General features: G+C 38.1%; 1 protein-coding gene across 2 annotated transcripts in view; it reads left to right on the top strand.

The window, feature by feature from the left end:
• The window catches only part of LOC137285184 (protein CLEC16A-like), a 53,183-nt gene extending 29,588 nt beyond the window's left edge, over nt 1–23,595 (top strand). Inside the window, exons 19-24 of one of the 2 annotated variants that reach the window (XR_010956957.1) lie at nt 9,012–9,132; nt 14,292–14,334; nt 15,492–15,603; nt 16,492–16,771; nt 17,676–23,094; nt 23,300–23,595. Coding sequence is in view for 1 of the 2 variants with exons in the window: in XM_067817425.1 (XP_067673526.1) it covers nt 9,012–9,132; nt 14,292–14,334; nt 15,492–15,603; nt 16,492–16,771; nt 17,676–18,790 (1,671 nt within the window). In the remaining variant the exon portion in view is untranslated. Of the gene's footprint in view, nt 1–9,011; nt 9,133–14,291; nt 14,335–15,491; nt 15,604–16,491; nt 16,772–17,675 lie in introns of both variants that reach the window. The other variant, XM_067817425.1, reaches the window with a different exon arrangement.
• The last annotated feature ends 513 nt before the right edge of the window (nt 23,596–24,108 follow it).

Consider the following 24,108-nt stretch of genomic DNA (forward strand, 5'->3'; position numbering starts at 1 on the left):
ATAAGCAACATATTCTCGGTAATATCAGAGAGTCTGTCCATATAAGGTACTTTAAAAAAATTAAGTCATTGTTAAATACTGAATATTATGTCTCTTCCGTCAGTAAAATAGCTATCAGAAGAAATGTATGTTTGCTCAGATTACATGCACTTCCTTTGAGATGTAATATTCGAGATAATAATTTTGATAAGATATGTAAAATGTGTGAGTTTGGCTCGAACGAAGATGAAATGCACTTCATGTTTGAATGCAAAGCATATGATTTTATTAGAGATAGGTATTTTCCATATTCTAGAATGGATAGCATATAGACTAAATATTTTCGGTTCATAAGTAGTACTTGTATCCACACACTTTCTAACGGTTCTAAATATATTAAAGAAGCCCTTACTTTTAGAAATTGCATTACATCCTCTGCTACAAGTTAACTTAATTCCATCTGTGTAATTTGCTTCTCTTTATGTTGTAAATTGTGTTCCTTTTTGTACATGGGCCAACGGCCTACAAAACTGAAATATAGAAACTGAAACACTAGTTCTGTATATAGATTTGATTATTTATGTATGGCTTTTTATGTCATCCACCTGCTGAGTGTTACAGCGTAACTTTAATCAGCGATACTTTTGCATACCTCGTGTACCAGGTAACGAACATGACAAGTACACGTGCAGTTCCAGATAACAAACATGACAAATAAAACTGTACCAGATAACAAACATCACAAATACATCTGCTGTACCAGGTGACAAACATGACAAGTACAACTGTTCCAGGTAGCAGACATATTGTGATATTGTTAAAAGAGTGCTCGATGTGCAGTGAAACTCAGTGCACCTGGTGTTTAGAAATATGTGTAACATGTTACGTTTTGGATTTACACTTTCTCAGAAAAAGTACAGATTCTAGTAGTTTTGTTAGGTTGAGTCCCATGTGGGATTCGAATCCACTTCCTCAGAGTTTATAAATGGCATTGTATATTAATAGATAGTATGTGATTTGTACTGCTCAGGACAGGTTTATACCAATCAAAAGATGGTGTGTGTATCAGCACTTTACACTTTAGTTGAATACTATTGCATCAAGCTGTAAGGTACCTGATGAAAGACATCACTCAGCCTCACATATCCATAACAAGAATTTTATAAGAATTTTATTGTACAGTTCTGTATAGTGCTGGAGTGATTGATTGAATATTGGGTCGATTGTGTCAACAATTATTAATGAGACTGGAACAATAATCAATATTCTTAAAAAGTGAAACATCAAATTAAACTTCAGAAAGTATATTTCTCATTGTTATGTTTGTTAAATCTAAACATAAGCAACTAATGCAGTTTCCTTATTCCTAAAACTGCAATTTAAAAACTTGATCGTTGTCCTACACATAGTTATTGCTTGTTATGACGATGTCCTGTTATTGCCCACATGTGTTTTTGAACTATTACTAAGCTCCAATTATTTATATATATTTGTGAGAGATAACCAACACTGTACTTGATATAACCATGATAACAGAGTAGAATTTTAGTCTTCAATTTAAATGATAGTAACAATATTTTGTCTCCCTTAAAACAATCTTTGTAAAATTGAGACATTCTTTTGGCTGAAAGATTGTCATGTCATGGTGATTAAGAGGATTTAAAAGTGGTAAGAGGCTGTTTGGGTTTGTGATCAACCTTCCTCCACCACTCACCAACACAATAGGGCCACCTACGACATCCTGGTGTGCAGTAACATGGCCTTGATCTGCTACTGTAAGCCTGCTTATGCTGACTGTGTGTATACAGAAGTCGGAAATAAAGCTGACTGTGTACATATGTAGTTGACTAGTGACACCGAAAAACAATAGTCTTGCACACATCACTCTCCATGTGTTTTTTCACAGATTTACAAGTTAAAGTTGAGTTTCGATTTTAGTATCAATGCCATTGCACTTCAGTTTCATATATTTGTTCTTTTAAGGGCAGATTTGTCATAGTTAGTTCCAAATGTGCTCATGACAATCAAAATTTCAACAGATTCAGTAATCATTCAAAAAATTACTATTTGACAAAGCCAGTTTGTAGTCTGACAGTTATGAATGTTTTGACATACTTTTTCACCCTTCTGGCAGTTTTGAGAGATTTTAACTTATAAATGCAAGTCTATATGAATGTTTTTTATATCCTTTTGTTCTGTTCAGCTTCAGTCCAGGCTCAATTATTTACAGACTGTCACCATATTGCTGAGATTTGCGTGAAGCTACTCACTCACTCACTCACTCACTCACTCACTCACTCACTCACTTTTCGGCTTCAGTGATATGAGGGACTGACAACAGAGGACAGGATATTTTCAAGGTATCACCTCCAAAAACAATAAATAACATCTGCTATTTTCTTGACAAGATCCTTTCTACCCACTGAAATGCCTCCAGGACACAAAAGTGTTCATACCGTTCAATACAAAGGTTCATAACCTGTGTCAGTTTTGATATTACCCTAAGACTGGTATCTTCACATTCAACAATAAAACAGTTGCCTTAAAGAGTAATCCATTTAGTTGGAATGCACTTCAACTGTGATTTTTAGTTTGGAAAGGCATCGTTCGTTTAATTTCCAAATGCAATATGAATTGACACAAAAAAAGACAACAGGGAAAATGCCATGAAAAGATGTTATATTGTCACAGCATTTCATACGACAGAACACGAGCAAGTAATATTATAGGACATAACACTTGATATATCATCATAAAAGGGAAAAGATATACTGTCCATGCACCAGCGTGAATGTTCCTGGTGACGATGAAGGCTATACTGGTTAACTGTCTTTAAGTGTAATAGTAACATGTATGGTGCACAACGCGCATACGACATACGCTGTCAGTTTAAGGCTGGACCGTCAGGATCAGTGCACATAGCGGATTAGTAACGGGAAGATAAATTAAAAAAGATCGCCCATTTCAAACCTCTGTTGTTGCTCAGTTTGAATCAACATTGCGGAAGCCAGGACTTCATTGGCCTGGCGGATGGAGCATCTCTCTGTAGCACTGACTGGGCCTGTAAGTGTGGAGAGGGGTACTACTTCCAGTGCATGTACTAAGCTCAGTGTTTGCCCTTTGCATAAAAATTTTGAAGTCATCATGAGAGGGAGTCGTGGACATACTTTGGGAGTCAACTTCGGTTTAGAACTTTGTTTTGCGATTGAAAATTGATGGAAGGGAGATAACTCTAAATCTGTTTACCTGGTGTCGACTGCAAAATGGCGATTCGCCTCGCATTCAACAGAAGTGCTTCAAACAGTTCAAAATTAAAATTCAGGTGTACAGTAAGATAAAAATGTTGTTCACTGGTCCCTCTGGGCCATGGGCTCATGTACCCTTGAGGTTTGTTTATGTTCCCCTCGTCCAGCGGGCTCGTGGAACATAAACAGACCTCGAGGGTACATGATCCCATGGCCCCATCGTGATCAGTGAACAACTTATAAAGTATTTTTAAGCAACAACAAGTTTAAATTATCTGAACTATCGAGTCAGTAGCACTGCTTCATTAATGACGCAAGCTTCTAATTATTTGAGATAATTTTCAAGTCAATGATGCAGATTTTCTGCATCAGGACAATCAGTGTAAGCTGTTTCCTAGCTCCATTTCCCTTGCGATATTCAAGACAGGGCTCATCTTACTTTTGGTACCAGATATCTGGTGAGAAGCCTATGTCCAAAAGCCAGTTTTGGTTCCAAATTGCAGAACTGCCAAATGTGACTTTATGAGACTGAACCAAGTCTGCAGCCACCCTTAGCTGTTGCAGCTGTTTGCTGCTGTAATAGTTGGTTACTGCTGTAATAGTTGGTTATTTTGGGTATTGTTAGATCACAACTTTTGGTATGCCTGCAAGGATTATTGGTTCTTTGTTGTCAATTTGTTGAGTGGAATTTTGTAGTGATCTCCCTACTCGTTCCATCAATCCTGTTTTACTGAATGTTCCTACAAATTCAGTGTATTCATTGGAAAGGCCAGGAAACTGAAGTAGGCACATCCCATACTTCTCTTTCCCACAGTGCATTGTCATAGTGTCACTGCCTTTTGCTGTACCGAGAGTGGCTTTTTCCTCCCTGTTCTGTTGACTCCATACTGCTAAATATATGTAGTACTTGTCATTGACTTGAAATATGTGTTTACTCTAAATGATGAAATGGAGTGTGTCTGTGAGTTAAGTTTTATGCCACATTTTGCTATAATCCAGCACTGTCATGGCGAGGGACACCCACTGTACCCATGCAAAATTTGGATAATAGCTTTCAAGAACAAGATATTATCCAATTACTGAGTTTATACATTGTTGGGTGGTTCAAATTATTTCACATTAAATGTGTTTTTCTGAAAATAACACTGTCTAAGTCGGAGAGACTTGGCTGACAAAAATGTCTGAATTAGACAGCAGTCTGAGTCACACAGAAATTTCTTATATTGATGCCTGAAGGCTCAAATTATTCCCTGGTCAAGAGTTTGGATAACTGATATGGTGCTGGCCGGAAGATATTTTACTGTGTTTTACTGATGATGAATTAAATATGAATTTGGGTCACTAGTTTTACATTTAAACAATACATACATCAATCAGTGTCTGTGCGAAAATTGAGAAACGCTGAACTGCTCAGTAAATAAGACAAAATATCCAAACATGTTTATTCAAGGTTTACTGGCCTAGCAGACTTCCAGCTCACTCCAGATTGTTATAGTGCAATGGTATGCCTGTAACTACCTTTTCGGGCTGACACTTTGGTCCAAAAGAATAAGAGTCTCAGATACAGAACTCTTTTATTATGACAACAAGGAAGGATTATGCTGGGACCATAAGCTCAGTCTGGTTTATGCAACAATCCGAGAAAGACAGAGTCCACTGAGTTGGACAGAGTGCACTGTATTTTGGTATGTCATCATTATTATGTTGTCAGCTTCATACTGTACATGTTAAAACGCCTACATATCTTCAGGCTTCCCACCCACATTATGCTGTCACCTTTAGGTACAATATGAATATTGTTCACAGTGACATAACCTCACCTGCCCACCCACCCTCTCAAGTTCTGGTCATTGAAAACTTTTGATGCCTCCAGATATATGTATAACAGATTCATGCATGTTGAAATGTCACCCTTTAGTCTGGAAGGGAGAAAATGATATGGCTAATGATACATTTTTAACAACTTGGCTTCAGTTATGTGTGTAGGGAAGCCTGCTGCACGAAGCAACCAGTGAAGATCCAGGCCCTGGTAGAATTAAGGCCTTCAGCAACCCATGCTTGCCATAAAAGGCGACTATATGTAATGAGAAGCGACTAACGGGATCGGGTGGTCAGGCTTGCTGACTTTGTTGCCACATATCATCGGTTCCTAGTTGCGTAAATCAATGCTCATGCTGTTCATTACTGGATTGAATGGTCCAGACTTAATAATGTGAAGACTGCTGCTATATAGCTGGAATATAGCAGGATGTAGCAGGTGACTTGCATGTGAAAATGTATAAAAGAGAATGATACCATATGAACGTTGTGTTACAGTACTATGAAATTTGATCATGTGCATTAACAAATGGAGATGACATGGGTATAGAAATGTTTTGCTGTGACAGCATATCCTGTGTCTTGTAACTCAGCACCAACTGATGCTAGCATGTAATGTAGATTACCATGTCTGCCAGGGGGTATGTGTCATAATAATAAGTGATCTCAGACCAACTGCTACTGATGCTAGCATGTGAAGGAGGTCCCCTTGCCTGTAAGGGCACAAATGTCCTTGTAGTCTCAGACAACTGCTACTGATGCTAGCATGTGAAAGGGTGCCCCTGTACTCTTAAGACCAAATGGTACTGATGCCAACATGTGCAAGAGGTCCCCTCATCAGAGAGGATATCAGTGTCAGCAGGTACTAATGATAACATGTGAAGGAGATCCCCTTGTCAGTGATCAGTGCAATGCAATAACTTCACATTTCTGCCAAACAAGACAGCTAAAAAAATATTATATATGCATCAATGTATATGCTCCTGAGATCAAAGAGTATGTTGGCTTTTGGACAGTGCAAATTGAAGGCAGCCTAATTGGTCTGGCAGTTGGTTTTTCACATTTGTTTTATATGTGGGTTTACAGTAAGAAAAAAATGTATGAAATGTTACCTATAATTTCAGGAATTTCTCGAGATGTCTTTTCAAAGTCAGGTAAATCTGACAACTTCTTTAAGAAGACTTGCCATTTAGGTAATATTTATGTGTTAAAACAAACTCACTGGTTTGTTATTCCCCGCTGTATGTTTAACGCGGAGCAGTATTAGGCTCTATCCATCCATATATATGCACAAATTGGAATATCATATGAATCGTTGACTAGATTCTTTTTATATTTGGTACCTAGGCTCATCACAGTATTAGAAAGGCGATTTGGTGACCTTGACCATCATTTCAAGGCCATAGGGGGCTTCAATGAAACATTTTATTCTTGTGAGATATCTCAAGACTTATTTGCTGGATTTTCTTGTCACCAAGCTTTATCTGGGGAAGTTGCAGGACCCAGCTTAGTCTGTCGTACAGACCCTGAAGCATAAATATCCAAGAAAGCTCATGCAAGTCTAGAATATGTGGCAAGTCTAGATTTCCATAGCTTCAGGAAATGAAGAAAGTCTCAGGGCTCCATTTCATTATCCTATTTTTTTTTCATTATGAACGTTTTTTCAGTAAAATTTGTTCATTTCAGAGATTAGCTGTGAGTCTAGGCCCAGCTGAGTTTGGTGACCTTCACTTAATTTTCAAGGCCACTGTGTCACTTCAAAGATCTCAGCATGTTAACCTGAATGTTAAGATGGTCAGCAAGATATCTCAAGAACCATTCATTTGACTTTGATCATATTTGACACCAAGCTTCATCTAGGGATCGAGGACCCTGTCAGTTTTAGTGATCTATGCTTACAGTAATTTTCAGAGTAACAATGACACTTTGCAGATTTTAGCATGTAATATTGCATGTAACCTTGTCAGCAAGGTATCTCATGAGCTGTCCACTTGGACTTTTTCATAGACAATCAAGACTTATCATGGATGTGTTTTGATAAGCACTTTATTACTATTTTGGCCTATTTCATACGCCATGACATTCATAAAAACATTTGCGTGTTTGAACAACTGCAGAGCACAATATCAAAAAAGGCTGACTGGTCATGGTTTAGTTGACGTTTTACTTCATTTTAAACAATGACCTCCACTTTCATTCCTTTTTAAGTTTGATTTGATAATTATGTCACAATAATGACAGTGCCTATTTGCTTTACTTATCTGAAAGTTGATGCCAGGATGCCACGTCATTTATAGCTCAATAAAAAGAAACTTTTCCCTTTGTAGCAAGGATATGCACATATCCTCCTGTTTATTTTTCAAATTTGAAACAGTTTAAGGCTTTCAGAATGTTTAGCTTTTATTTATCTCCTCAATGTTGATCAAATAACATCCACTTCGAGATGTGCTCCCTATCATCATGTAACTTTGAAATGGAAATGTCTTTTTCATAGTAAATCTAGGACGGATTAATTAATCAGGTATGATATGCATGTTGAAACAGGCCTGTGATGAACTAAAACATTGTCACTTCTCCTCTTGAAATCAGAATCGCTGAAAATTATCTAGTGCATGTGCAACATTAATTCATAGTGATAATTTATTCTTTGCATTTGCTTGGAAAATAATCATTCAAGTCCTAGGGCATTTAGGAGTAGTAAATCTACTGTGAGATGAAACAAAATGTCCCTGTTGTCGAATGTAATCAGAGCAATAACCTTTCAGGGACGGCTGTTCTGGTAGACCTACTTTCTGTTTGGATTTCCCGGGAATGCCAAATGATCTCATCTGTATTGAGTTATGCTGGTGGTGTGGGCTGTAGCCTATTTCTGAGAAATCTTCAATACTGGGTTGCCAGGTCACACACACGCAAGCTGCACTTCTCAAACATACACTGTCATGTTTACTTTTTGACTTAATACAGTGAAATAATAATTATCTACATGTTATTTCTTTGTGAAATAGTAAAAACTGAAATGCCAGTAGTTTTGCATGTATTCCTTGTGTAAAGTGAGAAGGTTATTCTACAGATAATTGATATCATAGTGCTGGAAGTGTTGAATCGTAGCGATAAGGTAGAAATCTTTGAAAGTTTTCTTTCATAGTGTAATCTCACATTTCCAGTAAAGGGCAATTGATTTGTACAGTGTACAAGTTGTGCTTCTATTATTTCATAGGTCCACTCTCATGCTTTAAGTTCAAAATCCAACAGTAGATCTGCACATGCAGCAAAATCCCAGGTGCAGTCAGTTTTTCTTGGAAACAGTGTCTGCTGTGGATAGTGTGCAGTTTCCATGTGTACTGCTCATGCAAATGTGACTTGATATCAGATAGAAACTTTGCTTCAAATCCAAATTTTTGTTTAATGTTTCAGTGGGCATATTTTGTTAGAGCTTGGGTGAAGTTTATTCTGTATCAATACATTTTTGGAACAGATTTTGTCTGATAACAGCCCTAGACTATGAGCCATCAAAATGCCATGAGTTGTTTCTGATGTGTACAGTACCTAAGAAGCTTGTCATACAAAGTAATGTTACATCTGTCATAGAGCAGTCAGTCTAGACATTTTGAAAGTTTTAGGGAAAAATGAAAACAAAATATTCTGCGTTAAAAAATAAGGTAAATTTGTTTTTTTCATGTCTTGGAATGCAAAAGTGTTGAGCAAATGGTAAAGCGATAAACAAATATTTCAGCGACTAAATATTAGTCTTTTCAAAAATCCCATTCAGTTTCGCCCACTAAACTCAAGCCCTCTTTCTTGTTTTTCTCATCCTCAACTATCTTATCTTGATCCACTACCCACCCAACAAACAGGAACCTCCTACCCCACTACCGTCTTACCCCACCCCGAGTATGTTATAGAGAATATGTTTCTAACAATGAGTAACTACTGCAAGCGAGCACATCCAAAGTATATTTTGTGTTGCAGGCCATTCGTGTATTCTTTGTGGTGCGAGCTCTATCCCTGATGCTGATGGACCAACCAGAGACTCAGCTGCCGCTAACCAATGAGGAGCGCTGTGTTAAAGTCGGGGACAAGCTGGACCTCAGTGAGTCAAACACATGGCTGTATATTGAAGTATGCTGTCTGTCACAGGAAATGGAGAGCATTTTTTAAACCATTGTCTGATATACCACTCTCTTGACAAGTGATCTTGTTGAATGTAGAGAAATTAAAATAATATACTTCTTTGAGTGGCATTTTAGAAGGTTGGAAGTCTGCCTGTGTGTGTGTCTGTCTCTGTTCTCCTCATGTAAACTAGTTTTCCAGGAATGATAAAGTTGAAAGTGTGGTGTTATTGACAGGTCTGGGGTGTGTGTTGTGATAATAGCCCCAGCTCTTTGCCCAGCCCTTAAAACTCTTGTCCTGTGATGTATGATGTCTCATGGATTGAGACAAACAAGGAAAGAAGCAACAATCTGTGTGGTCAGCATTATCTATGTGTAATTCAGATCACGTTGATCATGTGCTCTGTCCTCCACAGTTATTTCTTGGAAACACATAGAGATTAGTTTCTGGGAAAACCCTTGCAAACGCTAATGATGTTCGTACAGTAGATTTTGTCACTTGCATAACCGGCTTACAGTATGCACATACAGTTCATGAATTATTCCTGGTGTTCCTGTATCAGAGACACAAGTTAACCAAGAAATAAAACCAGAATAGAAGCAACTGATGGCAGTAGTGCCCAGCTTTGGTGTGGTCTTGCAGACTCATGTAGATCTCTGATCCTGCTGATTGTTTGATAAATACATAAGCTGACAGTCCTGGCTTCCTTTGTAGCTGATTTTATGATGTGAAGAAACAGGAGATAACACTAGTGGATATGTACATTACCATCTTGTCCATGGTGCATTCATGGTATGATCAGGTTCAGAAGTCACAATCATTCCACTGAAGGCAGAAAAACACTTCCTTGCATTTTCATATATTTCCTTAGGTACTGTCAGAATTCTGGGGGAAGGATGGATGGACCTTTACTAGGTGTTTTAGGTAGTGTTGTAAGAATTGTTTGTGTCATTATGCATAGTGTTTTGATATCTTTGTCATTTATGCTCAGTGGTTGAATATGGTTGTGTCACTACTCAGAGTGTTTTAATATGATTGAACATTATGCACAGATTGTGCCATTTATGCCCAGTAGATGCCAAGTTTTTTTTCAGATGCACATTTTCGTAAGGTATGAAAAGTGAATGTTGTGCAAGAATTGTACTCGCGTGGTCCTAGATCTGCTTTCGGCTATGAAATTACAAAAATTTACCCAGATATGTAGAATATTTAATTTCCTATCCGTTGGTATGAATATAACTGCCTCAGGGGTTTGAGAAATAGACACTGCTAAGTGTTTTCCAAAATGTTTGTGTGCATTGGAAAACAGTAAATTTCTCCATATTTTATCGTGCACCAATAAAACCACTCTGCTACGATTTTTATCCCCCGGCATGTAATGCGGGGTGATATAGTCGAAGCCTCGTCTGTCTGTCCGTCCATAATCATTTTGTTTCCGAAGCGTAACTCAGAAACCATTCAATGTTTTTAGAGCAAACTTAACAGATATAATAATTTCAACCTATAGTTGTGCCTTTTGCTATGTACAGAGTTTTGGCATTTTTATTTTTTTTTTGTTTTTCCATGGAACATTTTGGTGTTAGTCTAATGGTGGAGTGGGCTTCGTTTCCAGAGCAGAACTATGAAACTGATCAGTATTTTCTGCAAAACTTGGTAGATATGTGTGGCAGACCCCAAAGTGATGCCTTTTGCTACTTACAGGTTTTTGTGATTTATCATTTTCCCAGTTTCAAAGGAGGGATGGGCTTCGTTTCCGGAGCAGAACTCAAAAAACGTTCAATATTTTTCTGCAAAACTTGTTACATATAGGAGTCAGAACCTGAAGTGGTGGCTTTTGGTATTTACAGGTTTTTGTGATATATGATTTGGGTATTTATGTGTTGCAGACCCCAAAGTGGTGCCTTTTGCTATTTACAATGTCTTGGCATTTCCTGGTTTCCATGGAAATAATTCTGACTTAGTTTCAAAATGGAGAGATAGACTTCGTTTCCTGAGGACAACCCGAAAACCTTTTGATACCTTTCAACAGATCTTGGCAGATATATGAGACAGATCTTGAAGTGGTGGCTTTTGCTGTTTCCAGATATATGGCATTTATATTTTTCATTACTTCCATGGAAACGATTCAAACTTAATCTAAGAGAACATCAAGTAACTGTCAGATGATTTTCAATATTTATTCTGCAAAACGTGGTAGATATATCAATCAGAACCGAAAGTGGTGCCTTTTGCTATGTACAGGTTTTTGTGATTTATTATTTTCTAGGTTTCCTTGGAAACTTTTTGGACTTAGTCTCAAAAGTGAGAGATGTGTTTTGTCTCCAGCGCAAAACTCAAAACTTCTTAATATCTGTCAGTAAAATTTGGTAGATATGTGTGGAAGACACCAAAGTGGTGCCTTTTGGCATTTACAGGTTTTTGTGATTTCTTATTTTCTTGGTTTCCATGGACACATTTCGGACTTCGTTTCCAGAGCACAACTTGAAAACCATTTCATATCTTTCAACAGATCTTGGCAGATATGTGAGTCAGATCTTGAAATGGTGACTTTTTCAGATTACAGATACATAGCATTTATATTTTTCATGAATTCCATGGAAACAATTCAAACTTTGTCTTTATAACGTTATACACTCAACATTGAAAATGGCCCACAATAAATGTCAAATATGGATTTTCTTCTGTGTTGTCAAATGTCGACAGAGAGGTCATGCATGTAACTCCACTGTGCTGTACATTAGGTCAGTGTAACTCAGATCACATGGAAAGAATTTGCTGTAGATACAGACAGTATATTTTCGTATGTTTTGTTCACAGTGAACCAAACTATTCCAATACAAAGTTCCACAATGTGAGCGAATACCTTTTGGTAGTTTCACAATTCATAAGAAAAGATGCCAGTTTACTACATGTGAATGCAGGTAATAGTGATTTGGATGGTCCTATCCGTACATTATTTGGTTCTTAGATTCCCGTATTATTCTGTTCGTGTAGATGTATTTTGATTAATTTTGCATCATTATTAACAGCATAACAGACACATCTTCAAATGTAATGAAATAAATGAAAATAATTCCACATTTCAGTTGACGTCAGGGCATGTTTTGTGCATTTTGTTGATGTCAGAGCAAAGAAGACACTAGTTTGCTTATTAGTATATATCTCACCTAATTTCCATTGAATGTGTGAAAGGTCTTGACTCTTTAAACAAAACATAATATGAATGGTTTTACCATTGAAATAGTGTCATGAATATATCAACAATTAGACAGTTTTTCTACTTATCTTATTGTGAGCAACATGCACACCTGTCTCACATCAGTTTAGCTTAAATGAAAATGTCACAACCCCTGGATATTCATTTAAGATATAAAATTTTCTTCTTATGATTATGTAATTATTTCTCTTCATAAGTTGCAATGAAAGTTACAAAGAGATCACTTTTTAGTATGGAACCATTAGAATATGGACATAAGGTTTGTCCAAATTAACACATGGCCTAGTTTATATATGTTTAAACAATTTTCACGTAAATATTTATAAATATTGTTTGAGTTAGATATCCTTTCCATCAAAATATGTATTAATTGAATTTGAATTGACTGTATTATCAATAACAACGATAACAAATCATAAAACGTTTTTGACAAACTCGCCCCTGCTCAATCAGTTGTGTGTCTATTGAAACGACACACAAACAAATGCAGTCAACAAGACAATTCCTTTAAGTATGTATGCCTATAAATTTCATAAAATGTATAATTCATTTTCGTTATATTATCAGTTTTATTTATAAGGTTGAATTAAATCGCTGTTTATTAACCTGTTCATATGAAACTGCAATATTAGTCTCAACGTACTGAATATTGTACATCACAGGAACTAAAACACATGTTGCAGTAATGGCTACATGTGATCTTCTAACACTTGTGTAGAGGCTTAGAATAATTACTGAATGAGTCAATTTCCCATGTTAATATTATTCAGTGAAAAGCTTTCAAAGAATAAAATGCAGACCCTATATTCACATATGATATGATGTTGAACAAGGATATATGGAGATGCTGAAATTAGTTTAATTAAAAATATCTGAACTATATGCAAAACATACATCACAATACTGAAAGTGCAATCAGAATCATAGGGCCATTGTGTTTACTCTTGTTCAACCGACCTTCACCTCAAAGAAATTGCCTAATATGTGCAACAGTGTTGATGTGTGACATCACTAAGATGACTGATTTCTTTCAAAATGACGGCTTTACTGACACAGGTACACAAGGTTTTGCGAGGACTTTCCTTGATTCAGAGATCGTTTGTATATAGATATGATATGTACATATTCAGAATGATTCTGACTATCTCGATGTTGTTATATGTTTTTATCGTTTACCTTGTAAATAACAGAAGCCAGAATTGTTGATAAGTAATGTTGTCATTCTGCGTTATTTTGCATCAGTCATGGTGTCATGCTGCAAGCTTTGACAGTTTCTTATGAATTATCAAATGATAGCATTGTATCTGTTTTTTATTTGCTATGTCTTGCTAGGATACTCTTCCCCTGAATATTCTAAACGTATTGAGCCAATGTAAGCAAGGTGGATGTAAGCCAATGTGGATGTCAGAAAATTTCTGAAAATGTTACACAGTGTAAGATATATGGGGAATTCAGTGATGCATTTGTTGAAGCTGACTATGAAATATATGTTATGTAATAGGAGTTTCAATACCAGCCTCCTCAGAAAGGGAGTTTGTAAACACTGTCCAATATAGTGGAAAACACACTTCAAAGTTTGTGTACATGTATTTTCGAAAACATCCCAACCGATTCTCCGTTCATCGAAAAGTGAACTATGAAAACTTTATATCAGTGATCATTAATGTGCTATTTTTGAAATTCAGTACTTCCAGCAATTATACGATTTTCTTATTTCTAAAAAACACTGTGAATCGTGATATTGTATAGTGTGAAAATGGCATCATTTGTTATGTTTGTGTGTGTTTAGTATTTTATTGGACTTGAAAGTAAGGGTTGAAGAGGAAGGACATATATGTCCCTGTGGCATCCAGGGAGTTAAGATCATCGTATCGTTCTCCATGGTAGACTAATATGATTGTATTATTCTACTTTGTTTGCAGACAATAGTGATCTGATAGCTTGCACTGTCATGACCCGAGACAGGTAAGTAGGAAGATCTTTCATTCATAGTTCATCTTATCAGCCTGTGTGTTTCTTGTCATTTCATCAATGTGCTTGTTCATGTCTCCAATATTATGACAATTTTGAAGATTAGCCCAGATTTTGTTATTGATCTTCAGTAAACTATGCTTGTCGTAAAAGGCAACTAATGGGAACTGGTGGTCAGACTCGCAGTTGTGTAGATTGATGCTCATACTGTTGATGACTGGATGATGTGGTCCTGACTCAAATATTTACAGACTGCTGCCATAGAGGTGGCATATTGCTGAGTATGGTTTAAAACTAACTCAATAAATACTAATCTTCCATTACACTGATTTAGTATTGCCGTCGTCACTCCTTAAAGCCTTAGCCTACTGAATTTATTTAAGTACAAGGCATTGTTAAGACGGTGGGTGATTTCAAACAGTCGGTGTGTCAAAATTAAGAGACAACTGATAAAATATGTGGCATATTAATAGTAGATAGGAAAATTAGCATTATTATCCAAAAATGTCATGATAATTTCAAACATACAGATGTTAATGACAAGGCAAACATAAAAAAGGGTTCATGATTTAATGCCATGAGCATGTGTGCTGACTTTGTTAACTGTTTGATGCAGTTTAGCAACATATTTTTCACAAAATGTAAATTTTGATTTTATGTTCTCTCTGTCAATTTTTTTAACATAAAGAAAATAATTTTGCCAAGTAATACCCTTTGTACCCACAGGGGTTAAAAAATATTTGGAAAGCCTCTTGCCACAGGACAAGTGGCTTCAAAAAAGTAACTTTTCCTGCCTAAGTTTCCATTTGTCCTGATTTTATGACACAATGCGTGATGTTAATGTTTACTGGACTATTTATCGAAGAGTGATAATTTCACTCTCTACTAGCTCTATTTTATTAATAGACCTAACTTTAGTATCTTCAGTATGAGCAGATATGAAATGTTATCCAAGATTATTGGAATTTTTAAACCATAAGTAGAAATTATCTCATAGTCAGTGCACAAGTAAGATACCATTATTTGATTGCCCAAAATGAAAACTTACTTGTCCCGGGAGTTGGGTGATGGGACTTTTGAACTGTGATGGATGAGGTTGAATAAATCCTCAGTGTTATTGCATGCAGACATTGATTTGTTGAATGTTTCAGTCGGAAACAAGAGCGTCGGTTCCTGGTGATTGACCCGCTACAGCTGATCCTTGTGGAACCAGATAATAAGAGGCTGGGCTGGGGCATTGTGAGATTTGTGGCATTCCTGCAGGTGGGTACTGTGAAGTGTTTCTGGTCTGGGGCATTGTGAAACTTGTGGCCTTCCATACAAGTGGGTACTCTGGAGTGTTCCTGTTGTGGGGCATTGTAAGATTTTTAGCATCCCACAGGTGTATACACCATGGAGTGTTTTTGGTCAGGGGCATTGTCAGATTTGTAGCATTCCTGCTAATGGGCACTGTGGAGTGTTTCTTGAATGGGGTAATGTAAGATTTGTAGCATCCTGCAGGTGTAAACCATGGAGTGGTTTTGGTCAGGGGCATTGTCAGATTTGTAGCATTCCTGCTAATGGGCACTGTGGAGTGTTTCTGGAATGGGGTAATGTAAGATTTGTAGCATCCTGCAGGTGTAAACCATGGAGTGGTTTTGGTCAGGGGCATTGTCAGATTTGTAGCATTCCTGCTAATGGGTACTGTGGAGTGTTTCTGGAATGGGGCAATGTAAAATTTGTAGCATCCTGCAGGTGGGCACTTGGACTGTTTCTGGTCAGGGTCATTGTGAAATTTGTGGCAAGAGGGTACTGAGGATTGTTTGAGAGTTGGGGCATTGTCAGGATTGTTGCATTCCTGCAGTAGGGTAAATTGTTTCTGGGTTGGGTCATTGTAAGATTTGTGGCATCCCTGCAGGTGAACGGGCACGTTGCTTATCCATTACAGTTATTCACAGCAGATTGGAAAGGTGTGGTGTTTTGTTAGATATCTATGACTTGGTTGCACGCTGCTCTAGTTCCTCCACTGCTTTTGTAGAAATAAGAAAATAATTTTTTGTCCAACTGGACTGTCATTGTTTCATAATGAAAGATTTAAGCAACCTAAATTGATATATTTCCATTATATCAATAGTTTTTGAGAACAAATACAAATTCCACACTCTATTACAGGATATCGAAGTGACAGGTGACAAAGACGACAGTCGATCTCTCCATGTGGTCGTCCACAAACCATCATCATCCATCCATGCCCGTTCTCACCCTCTCCTCTCAGCCAGGTTCATCTTCGATGACCACATCCGATGCATGGCAGCAAAGCAGCGCCTCATCAAGGGCCGCCTCAAGGCTAGACAGCAGAAGATGCAGACTATTGAGCTTCTCCTGGACATCACTGGCCAAGCTGTTCGGTCAGGGTCACCGGGCACCTTCACCAGATCAGGACCTATTCCAGGTAGTTTTGACTGGAGATCCACAAACACTTCAATGATTCACTGCTGCTCACATAAAGTTATGCACCCACCATAATTTTGCATGACAATAACTAGTGGTCTTGTCTCCACTTCACTGGTCCAAATTAACACTCAGAGACCTACTTGACTGTCAATAAAAAAAAATCACTGGCCACCAGGACAACTGCATAATTTAGCAGTCATGATGAATTTTTACTCGCCAGGGACCACAGGACCAGCATTAATTTTGCACACTGCTAACCTGATCTTGACATCAGCAGGGGCCAGGATGTGATAGGGGAATCAGATGGCAGTGTTAATATGTTTGTTCTTCAGAAAGGATGCATGTCACAAGGAGTTTGGTGATGACAGTCAGTTTGCAGGTTTCTGTACTGTTAGTGCATGAATTCTTAATGGCTGAACAAACTGACATTTCAGTCAAATGTACTGACGGAAAGGAAGCATCAAGGGCATCACAAAAATGAGCAAATCTTTTCAGCAGGTCCAGCAGTATGATTGTGTGAATGGCAAATTGCTGGCAAATTATTAGTAGATGATAATTACAGTCATGAGGATCTAGTGCTCAGAGACAGTGACTCGGTACAAGTTGTCATGGTGTGTGTGATCAGTTCGGATGCCGCCTATGAATGTAGCATTTGTCTACAGCGGTTTGATTATTTGCAGGCTGTTTTGTGGTGAACTTTGTTAATCCAATCTTATTATCTTTGCCATAAAGATCTTAATAAATGTGAACCTTTCTCTGGCCGTGAATTAGTAATTTAGTATCAACAATCACAAATTGTATATATGATGACATTTCTGTTTTTAATTTCACTGTAACATTTTCTCTGTTTATGTCAAGCAGAAAGTATTTACATGGACCTGTATGTGTGATGTGTGTTGCAGGTCGGAGTCATCCTGTTAGAGCAGTCAAGGAGGGTGAACAGACAAAAGCCAAAGTCCTCTCAGGAGGCAGTCAAGGTGCTCGACCCAAACAACGGACATCAGCAGCTGGTGAGCCAAAGAAGATCCGTGGTGGCAAACAAGGAACAGTGCCCAGTGTACCTGCGAAGAACAGAATGTCCAATAGAGATGAAGTGGAAGAAGCAGAGGAGGCCACCTCAGCCACAGCCTTCCAGTCTCTCAATCAAGACAGTGGACGCAGGCCCAGCTCTGGCAAGGCAGCACAGAGATCCTTATCAGGGCCCAAGATCAACCCTCAAGTGCAGGAGATTCCCATGGAGGATCTGTCTGTGAAGAGCAAGCACAGGAGTGGCTCCCTTGACAGCCGGGCCAAATCATTGCGTTTGGACCATAACAAGCATGACAGACATAGAAGTCATAGCCACAGTCCTCGCAGGGTCAAAGAACCTTCTGTATCTGTAAAGAAGGAGAGTCGGAGACTTTCTGGCCCTCAGACATTCAAAGCAAAAGTGAAACAGACAAGTTTAACAATTGTTACTGACAGACCTCACAGCAAGAGTAACCCAATTCCTGTATCCTCCTCTTCCTCCAGACCAAAGAGTGGTTCATCATCAGATGACAGCCCTGAGGCATATGAACGCTCACGCAGTCACTCAGGACAGTCCCCCAAGTCTTTGAGGCCAGCAGAGGCCCCAACTCTCTCCCTTCTTCCTCAGCAGGGAATTGCAGACATGGTAAGCGTTGCAGCTGTGGATTCACCAATACTGGTTCCACCTGCAGACCAACAAACTATCCACAATGTTGTAGAGATGAGCTCCAGCAGTGACAAAGACACTGTTAAGGCAGACTCCAATGATGAAGCTCTGTCTCAGGACACTCGATCATGTGACTCTAACATATCATCAGACTCTAATGGAGACAGTAGTGTTAGTGTGAGTGACTCGGGTATCCAGAGTGAAGCCTCAACAACCATGGCTCCGTCAAGACCTAGGACTGCCTCGACATCAGAGCAGCTGGCTAAACTAGCTCAGATGGTTTCAGAACACTACAGCTACCCAGGAGAACAGATTGTAGAACCGGAAGATGAGTCAGGCTGATCTTACTAGAGCTTTCTTTGCAGGTTTTACAGAAGCCTTTCTCCTTCTTTCTGTGTATTAAAGTAATTTTTCCTTCAAAGCTGTAGCATATGAATGGGTGAAGACTTAACTAAAAGCCTTTCTTTGTTAAGTTCTAGGGCTGTATCAGGATGATGGCAACAGGTATATGTTGTGCTTGTATCTCGCGAACAGAGGGGAAGGTGGTGGTGAATGTAACCTTTCTTCCTCAAGTGGTGTTCCAAACTAGATTACCATTATGAGTCAGAGGTACACTGCATCTGTGTAAAGTATGCAAGTCTTTCTCTAGATGTATGATTAAGGAGAAAGGTTTACACCGTGGTAAATCTCCCCTGGATGGACAGACATAAGGAAAGGATTGTACATTTGTCCTATGTTTTGAGACTTTATGTCTTTTGTCAGTTGGGGAAGAGGCAGATGATTGTTCATTGTTTTTCTCCCTGGAGACACATGAACTTTTATATATTCAGAGGATGTACTCTTCGCTCTTTCTTCTGGATACTGAAAAGGCTTTGCTCATTTCTGCTTCAGTGTAAATGGTACAATCATGAATACAATGATGGCAGAGGTATTCATACTCATTCAAATGAAAGACAAAAATCATGTTAGTGTCAAATTGTACAGCTGTTGTAAGTTATCTAACTCCTTGGCACATATCCCTTTGTTGTTTACACACCTTCATCTCACTAAGGTAGACTTGGAACACACACTGCACCATATAACATGTTGCTGAGGTCTTTAGTGTATACCTGTACACTGATTTATCATGCATCAGTAAGTCATGTGACTTGTTAGTGATTGTGAGTTGTTGGTGATTGGACACTTGTCCTGATAACTAGTCTTCTCTTTGTGTTGTCTCATGTCTAATACCCAGGATAAGGATGCCTGTATATTTCCTAAGAAATGCATCTCGTGTATACAAGCAGTCAATGCCCATGAACACTGTGAAGAACCCTGTATATAATCATATATATTGCCTGTCTAGGTGAAGCTGTGAAGTGGCTTCCTTGTGGCTGATACTTGTCTGGAATTCATGTATATAATTTGGAAAGGTAGTTAATCCAACATCATTGTTTCAATAATTTCCATGCTATTCTTGCATTTCTGTGATTTTTCATTTGTTTGAATCAATGTTTGTTAAAGATTTCTTGCAGATATTACAAAATGACGATCTTTTGCTGAAATGAGCAAGTATGATATGATCATCCAAGTGTTGCCATGCTCTCATAACACTGAATGTATGAACCCCATGCAGTGCAGTTTGCACCTCCTTACACAGTGGCCAGAAGTATACAGTTACTTGTATCTATAAGCATGCCCAACTATCTGTGAAAATATTTGTTAAGAGATGATTATTTTTCTGTGTGTTGGCCTTTATGTAGTGTGGCTTCAACAAAATGCAATATGATGTATTCAGTGTTTGTGAAAAGTACAGAAAACATGAGTCATGAAGTCAGCGCCATTGTTCAACACGAGCCGTATACATTCTATTTTCAGGGAAGGCAGTCTGGTGTAGTGACCTAATTTTAAGAGAATAACTAGTCAAATACATGGGCATCACATGCGTTTTCTTTATTCATGTTTGAATTTATATAGTTGCACAGAATGTAACACATGACGTTAACCATGCATATTAACCTGTGGCCTGTAAATATTCTTGTTACAATGGACATGCTTTGCAGTCAGGGCATACTGAAAATTAGGTCGCATAAACAATTTAAAACTAAAGAATTATCCTTTATTGTTTGCTTATAGCAAGGGATTGAAAGCAAGTGTTGACAGATCACCAGTGTTGCTGTCCCACCATCTGTCTCCTGAAGTGGTGAATACTTACTGTTACAATCTCCTGTCCCAGATGGCTGTTGTCACACCGCCACACAGGGTGTCGTTTTGAAGTGTCACATAAGTAACAATGCAGTGCTGGATGATTTTGCTCATGGCACAGAACATCAGGGTTTGATTCCTCTGATTGGTTACTGTTGGAGGCAGGTTTCCATCATTCCGTGCTATGATAAAACTGAAATGTTTCTGAAAACAGCAAGAGATTGAACCTACTCACAAGCATTCCTGTGAAGATGACATATACATTTTACACACCATATTTTTGAATGTGAGAACACAGTGTGTGAAGCCCATTTCTGATGCCCCCTGCCGTGATATTGCTTGAATATTGCTGGATGCGGTGTACAACCAAACTCACTTGCTCAGTCAGAGTGAGAAAATATAACTATAAGATAATATTGAATTGATTTTCTGACAGTTTTCAGCCTTTGTGTGGATGATTTTGTTGGTGTTTGTTGTTTGTGTATGTTACAGCTGTTTACATATGTCATGAAGTACAATGATTTTCCATAAACACTTGATGTGTTCTTCACACAAAAAAGGTTTTGATGATATCTTTATCAAGCTTTTACGTTTGAAATATGATTCCACTGGTTTCTATCATAATGAAATATTTATGTAATTTTTGTTTGTCTTAATTTTAGTATTAGCATGAACAGTGTACATTCACAAAGCATGTAGATCTTTCGTTCATTTGTTCCTTGTACCAGAGCAAAACATACATGAAACACTTCAAGTTGTCTTTTCAAGTTTGTATTTTAGATTGAAGTATATGTTTTATACACTGTCATATAGAGGGTGTATCAGAACAAAAACAAATTTTAGAATTAATTATTTGAACCTGTGATATTTTTAGATGTTATGCTCTGTTTTGGGGTTTTTTTTGTGCAAAAACAACATGTGTCTTAGACAGATTATACTAGCAAAGAATATTATGCATATGTGTATGTAATCTGTACATATTGTATATAGTACCTTAACTTATACACCTACGTTTCTCATGACTTATCAAATACTTATGGCTGTACAAAAACACTTAACTGGTTCTCGGACAGTGACGGAAAAATGGGTATGAAAGATGACAAAGAACTATTTTCAGTAGTGGGATAGCAGTGGTTAAAGAGGAATAGACTGAATGTTGGGGATTAAGTGTGGCCAGGAAATTAGTCTATCAGCCCTCTGTTGACTATTGTCTTGCCTTTACATATACTTGGTAACATACTGTCAATTTCTTGATATATATAACACTCAAAAGAAGTTATGACAACTGATAGTTTCAGAAGACTAAAGTAGATCTAGACATATCATGTTAATGGCGGAATGACTATGGTCATGTGAAAATTTTGTTTTTCAACTTCGTTTTTGTGGTGTGTTATTCAGTGTCCATAAGCTCTTCATGTATGTATATTTCTATATTGACATACTTTTCAAGTTTGACATTAAATCCATGTATAATGTGAAATGTTGACAGTAGAATGGGGTAGGACGTGCGTTATGGCTTGAATACTCAATGCCGTTTGGAAAGTGGTTATCTTCTACATCTGCCCTAGTCCAGTTCTTGAAGAAACTTCTGAAACAAACTGTTGATTTCCTTTGTGTCCCTCTTTCCTTAACTGCAACATACATCTGTCACTAGCCAGCCTCAGGATACACTTTATCATGGTATGTCTCCTGTCTTACCCTTCTTCAAACTCACCCTATGATGGTAGTTCATCTTAGTAAATCTGTCTTACCCTTGTTCAAACTCACCCTATGATGGTAGTGTATCTTAGTAAATCTGTCTTACCCTTCTTCAAACTCACCCTATGATGGTAGTTCATCTTAGTAAATCTGTCTTACCCTTGTTCAAACTCACCCTATGATGGTAGTGTATCTTAGTAAATCTGTCTTACCCTTGTTGAAACTCACCCTATGATGGTAGTGTATCTTAGTAAATCTGTCTTACCCTTGTTCAAACTCACCCTATGATGGTAGTGTATCTTAGTAAATCTGTCTTACCCTTGTTGAAACTCACCCTATGATGGTAGTGTATCTTAGTAAATCTGTCTTACCCTTGTTGAAACTCACCCTATGATGGTAGTGCATCTTAGTAAATCTGTCTTACCCTGTTCAGACTCACCCTATCATGGTAGTGTATCTTAGTAAATCTGTCTTACCCTTGTTCAGACTCACCCTATGATGGTAGTACCTTTCCTGTCCAAGAATTCTTCAAAGATACACTGTACAACTGCACCACCTCAAAGAAGTACTGCACAATGGCACTGTCTTGTTATCTGGTGTATATACAATGAGTTTAGACCATGTCCCAAGTGGGTGTATGGTACAGTTTACCTTGAACTGTGTCCCTTCATGGTGCATGGCACAGTTAACCTTGAACCATGTCCATGAGAATGGTGTATGGTACAGTTAACCTTGGACCATGCCCCTTCCTGGTGTATAGTACAGTTAAGCTTGGACCATACCCAGTTGACCCAGAAGCATGCCCATTCCAGGTGTAAAGCACAGTGATCATTGGACCATTTACAATTGACTTTGGACCATGCCCCTCCCTGATGTATAGTACAGTTAACCTTGGAAACCATACCCATTCCTAGTGCATGGCACAGTTAACCTTGGGTCATGCCTTTAGCCGATGTGTGGTACAGTTAGCCTTGGGCCATGCCCCTATCTGGTGTATAGTACAGTTAACCTTGGACCGTGCCCCCTGGTGCATGATACGGTTAACCTTGTACGATGTACAGTTAACCTTGGACCTTACCCCTTCCTGGTGTACAGTACAGTGATCAATGAACCATGTACATGTTGAAGGATGTATATGATCGAGTATATATGGGCTGTTTGTATTGACAAAATGACATTGTAAAATATATGTCAGAAGTAGTGCACATGCTTTGTAGGAACAATACACGAAGTGAAAAGAATCTATTAAAGGATAATATTTTTCATGGTTTTCGTTGTCATTTGAGAGTTATCATTTTCATTTTGAACATTTCATTAAGGGCATTGCTGAATTACTGTGAGCCCTGCAGTCCAGGCACTCAAGTCAAACATAGATGAACTAGTAATATTACATTAAGAGTGACGTCCCATGCAGGGATTTAAGGGCACAGGAGACTAAGTCTCCTGTACCACTAACAAGTCTCATACACCGTTCACTGGTTACTGAAGCCCCAAACTGGAATTCTGATGAGAACATATGAAAGCGCGAGAGACAGATTTTATGGAACCTTTGAAAATTGATAGGTAAGACCAGTTCTGTAAACATTTTGTTCTTTTGTTAGAGATCTAGAGGCATGAAGAACATCTAGCTGCACGCATTGTAATAAAAATATTATTGCAGCACATAGGCCAACAGGATTACAAAAATGCCAGTGATTATTACATATCTGTGTGCCCTCTAACATTTCATTGTGCATCACTAAGTGTCTCATCTAGTTAGGCCTCTTGATTTCTCTTTG

This window comes from Haliotis asinina, chromosome 5 (genome assembly GCF_037392515.1).
Source record: "Haliotis asinina isolate JCU_RB_2024 chromosome 5, JCU_Hal_asi_v2, whole genome shotgun sequence".
NCBI lineage: Eukaryota > Metazoa > Mollusca > Gastropoda > Lepetellida > Haliotidae > Haliotis > Haliotis asinina.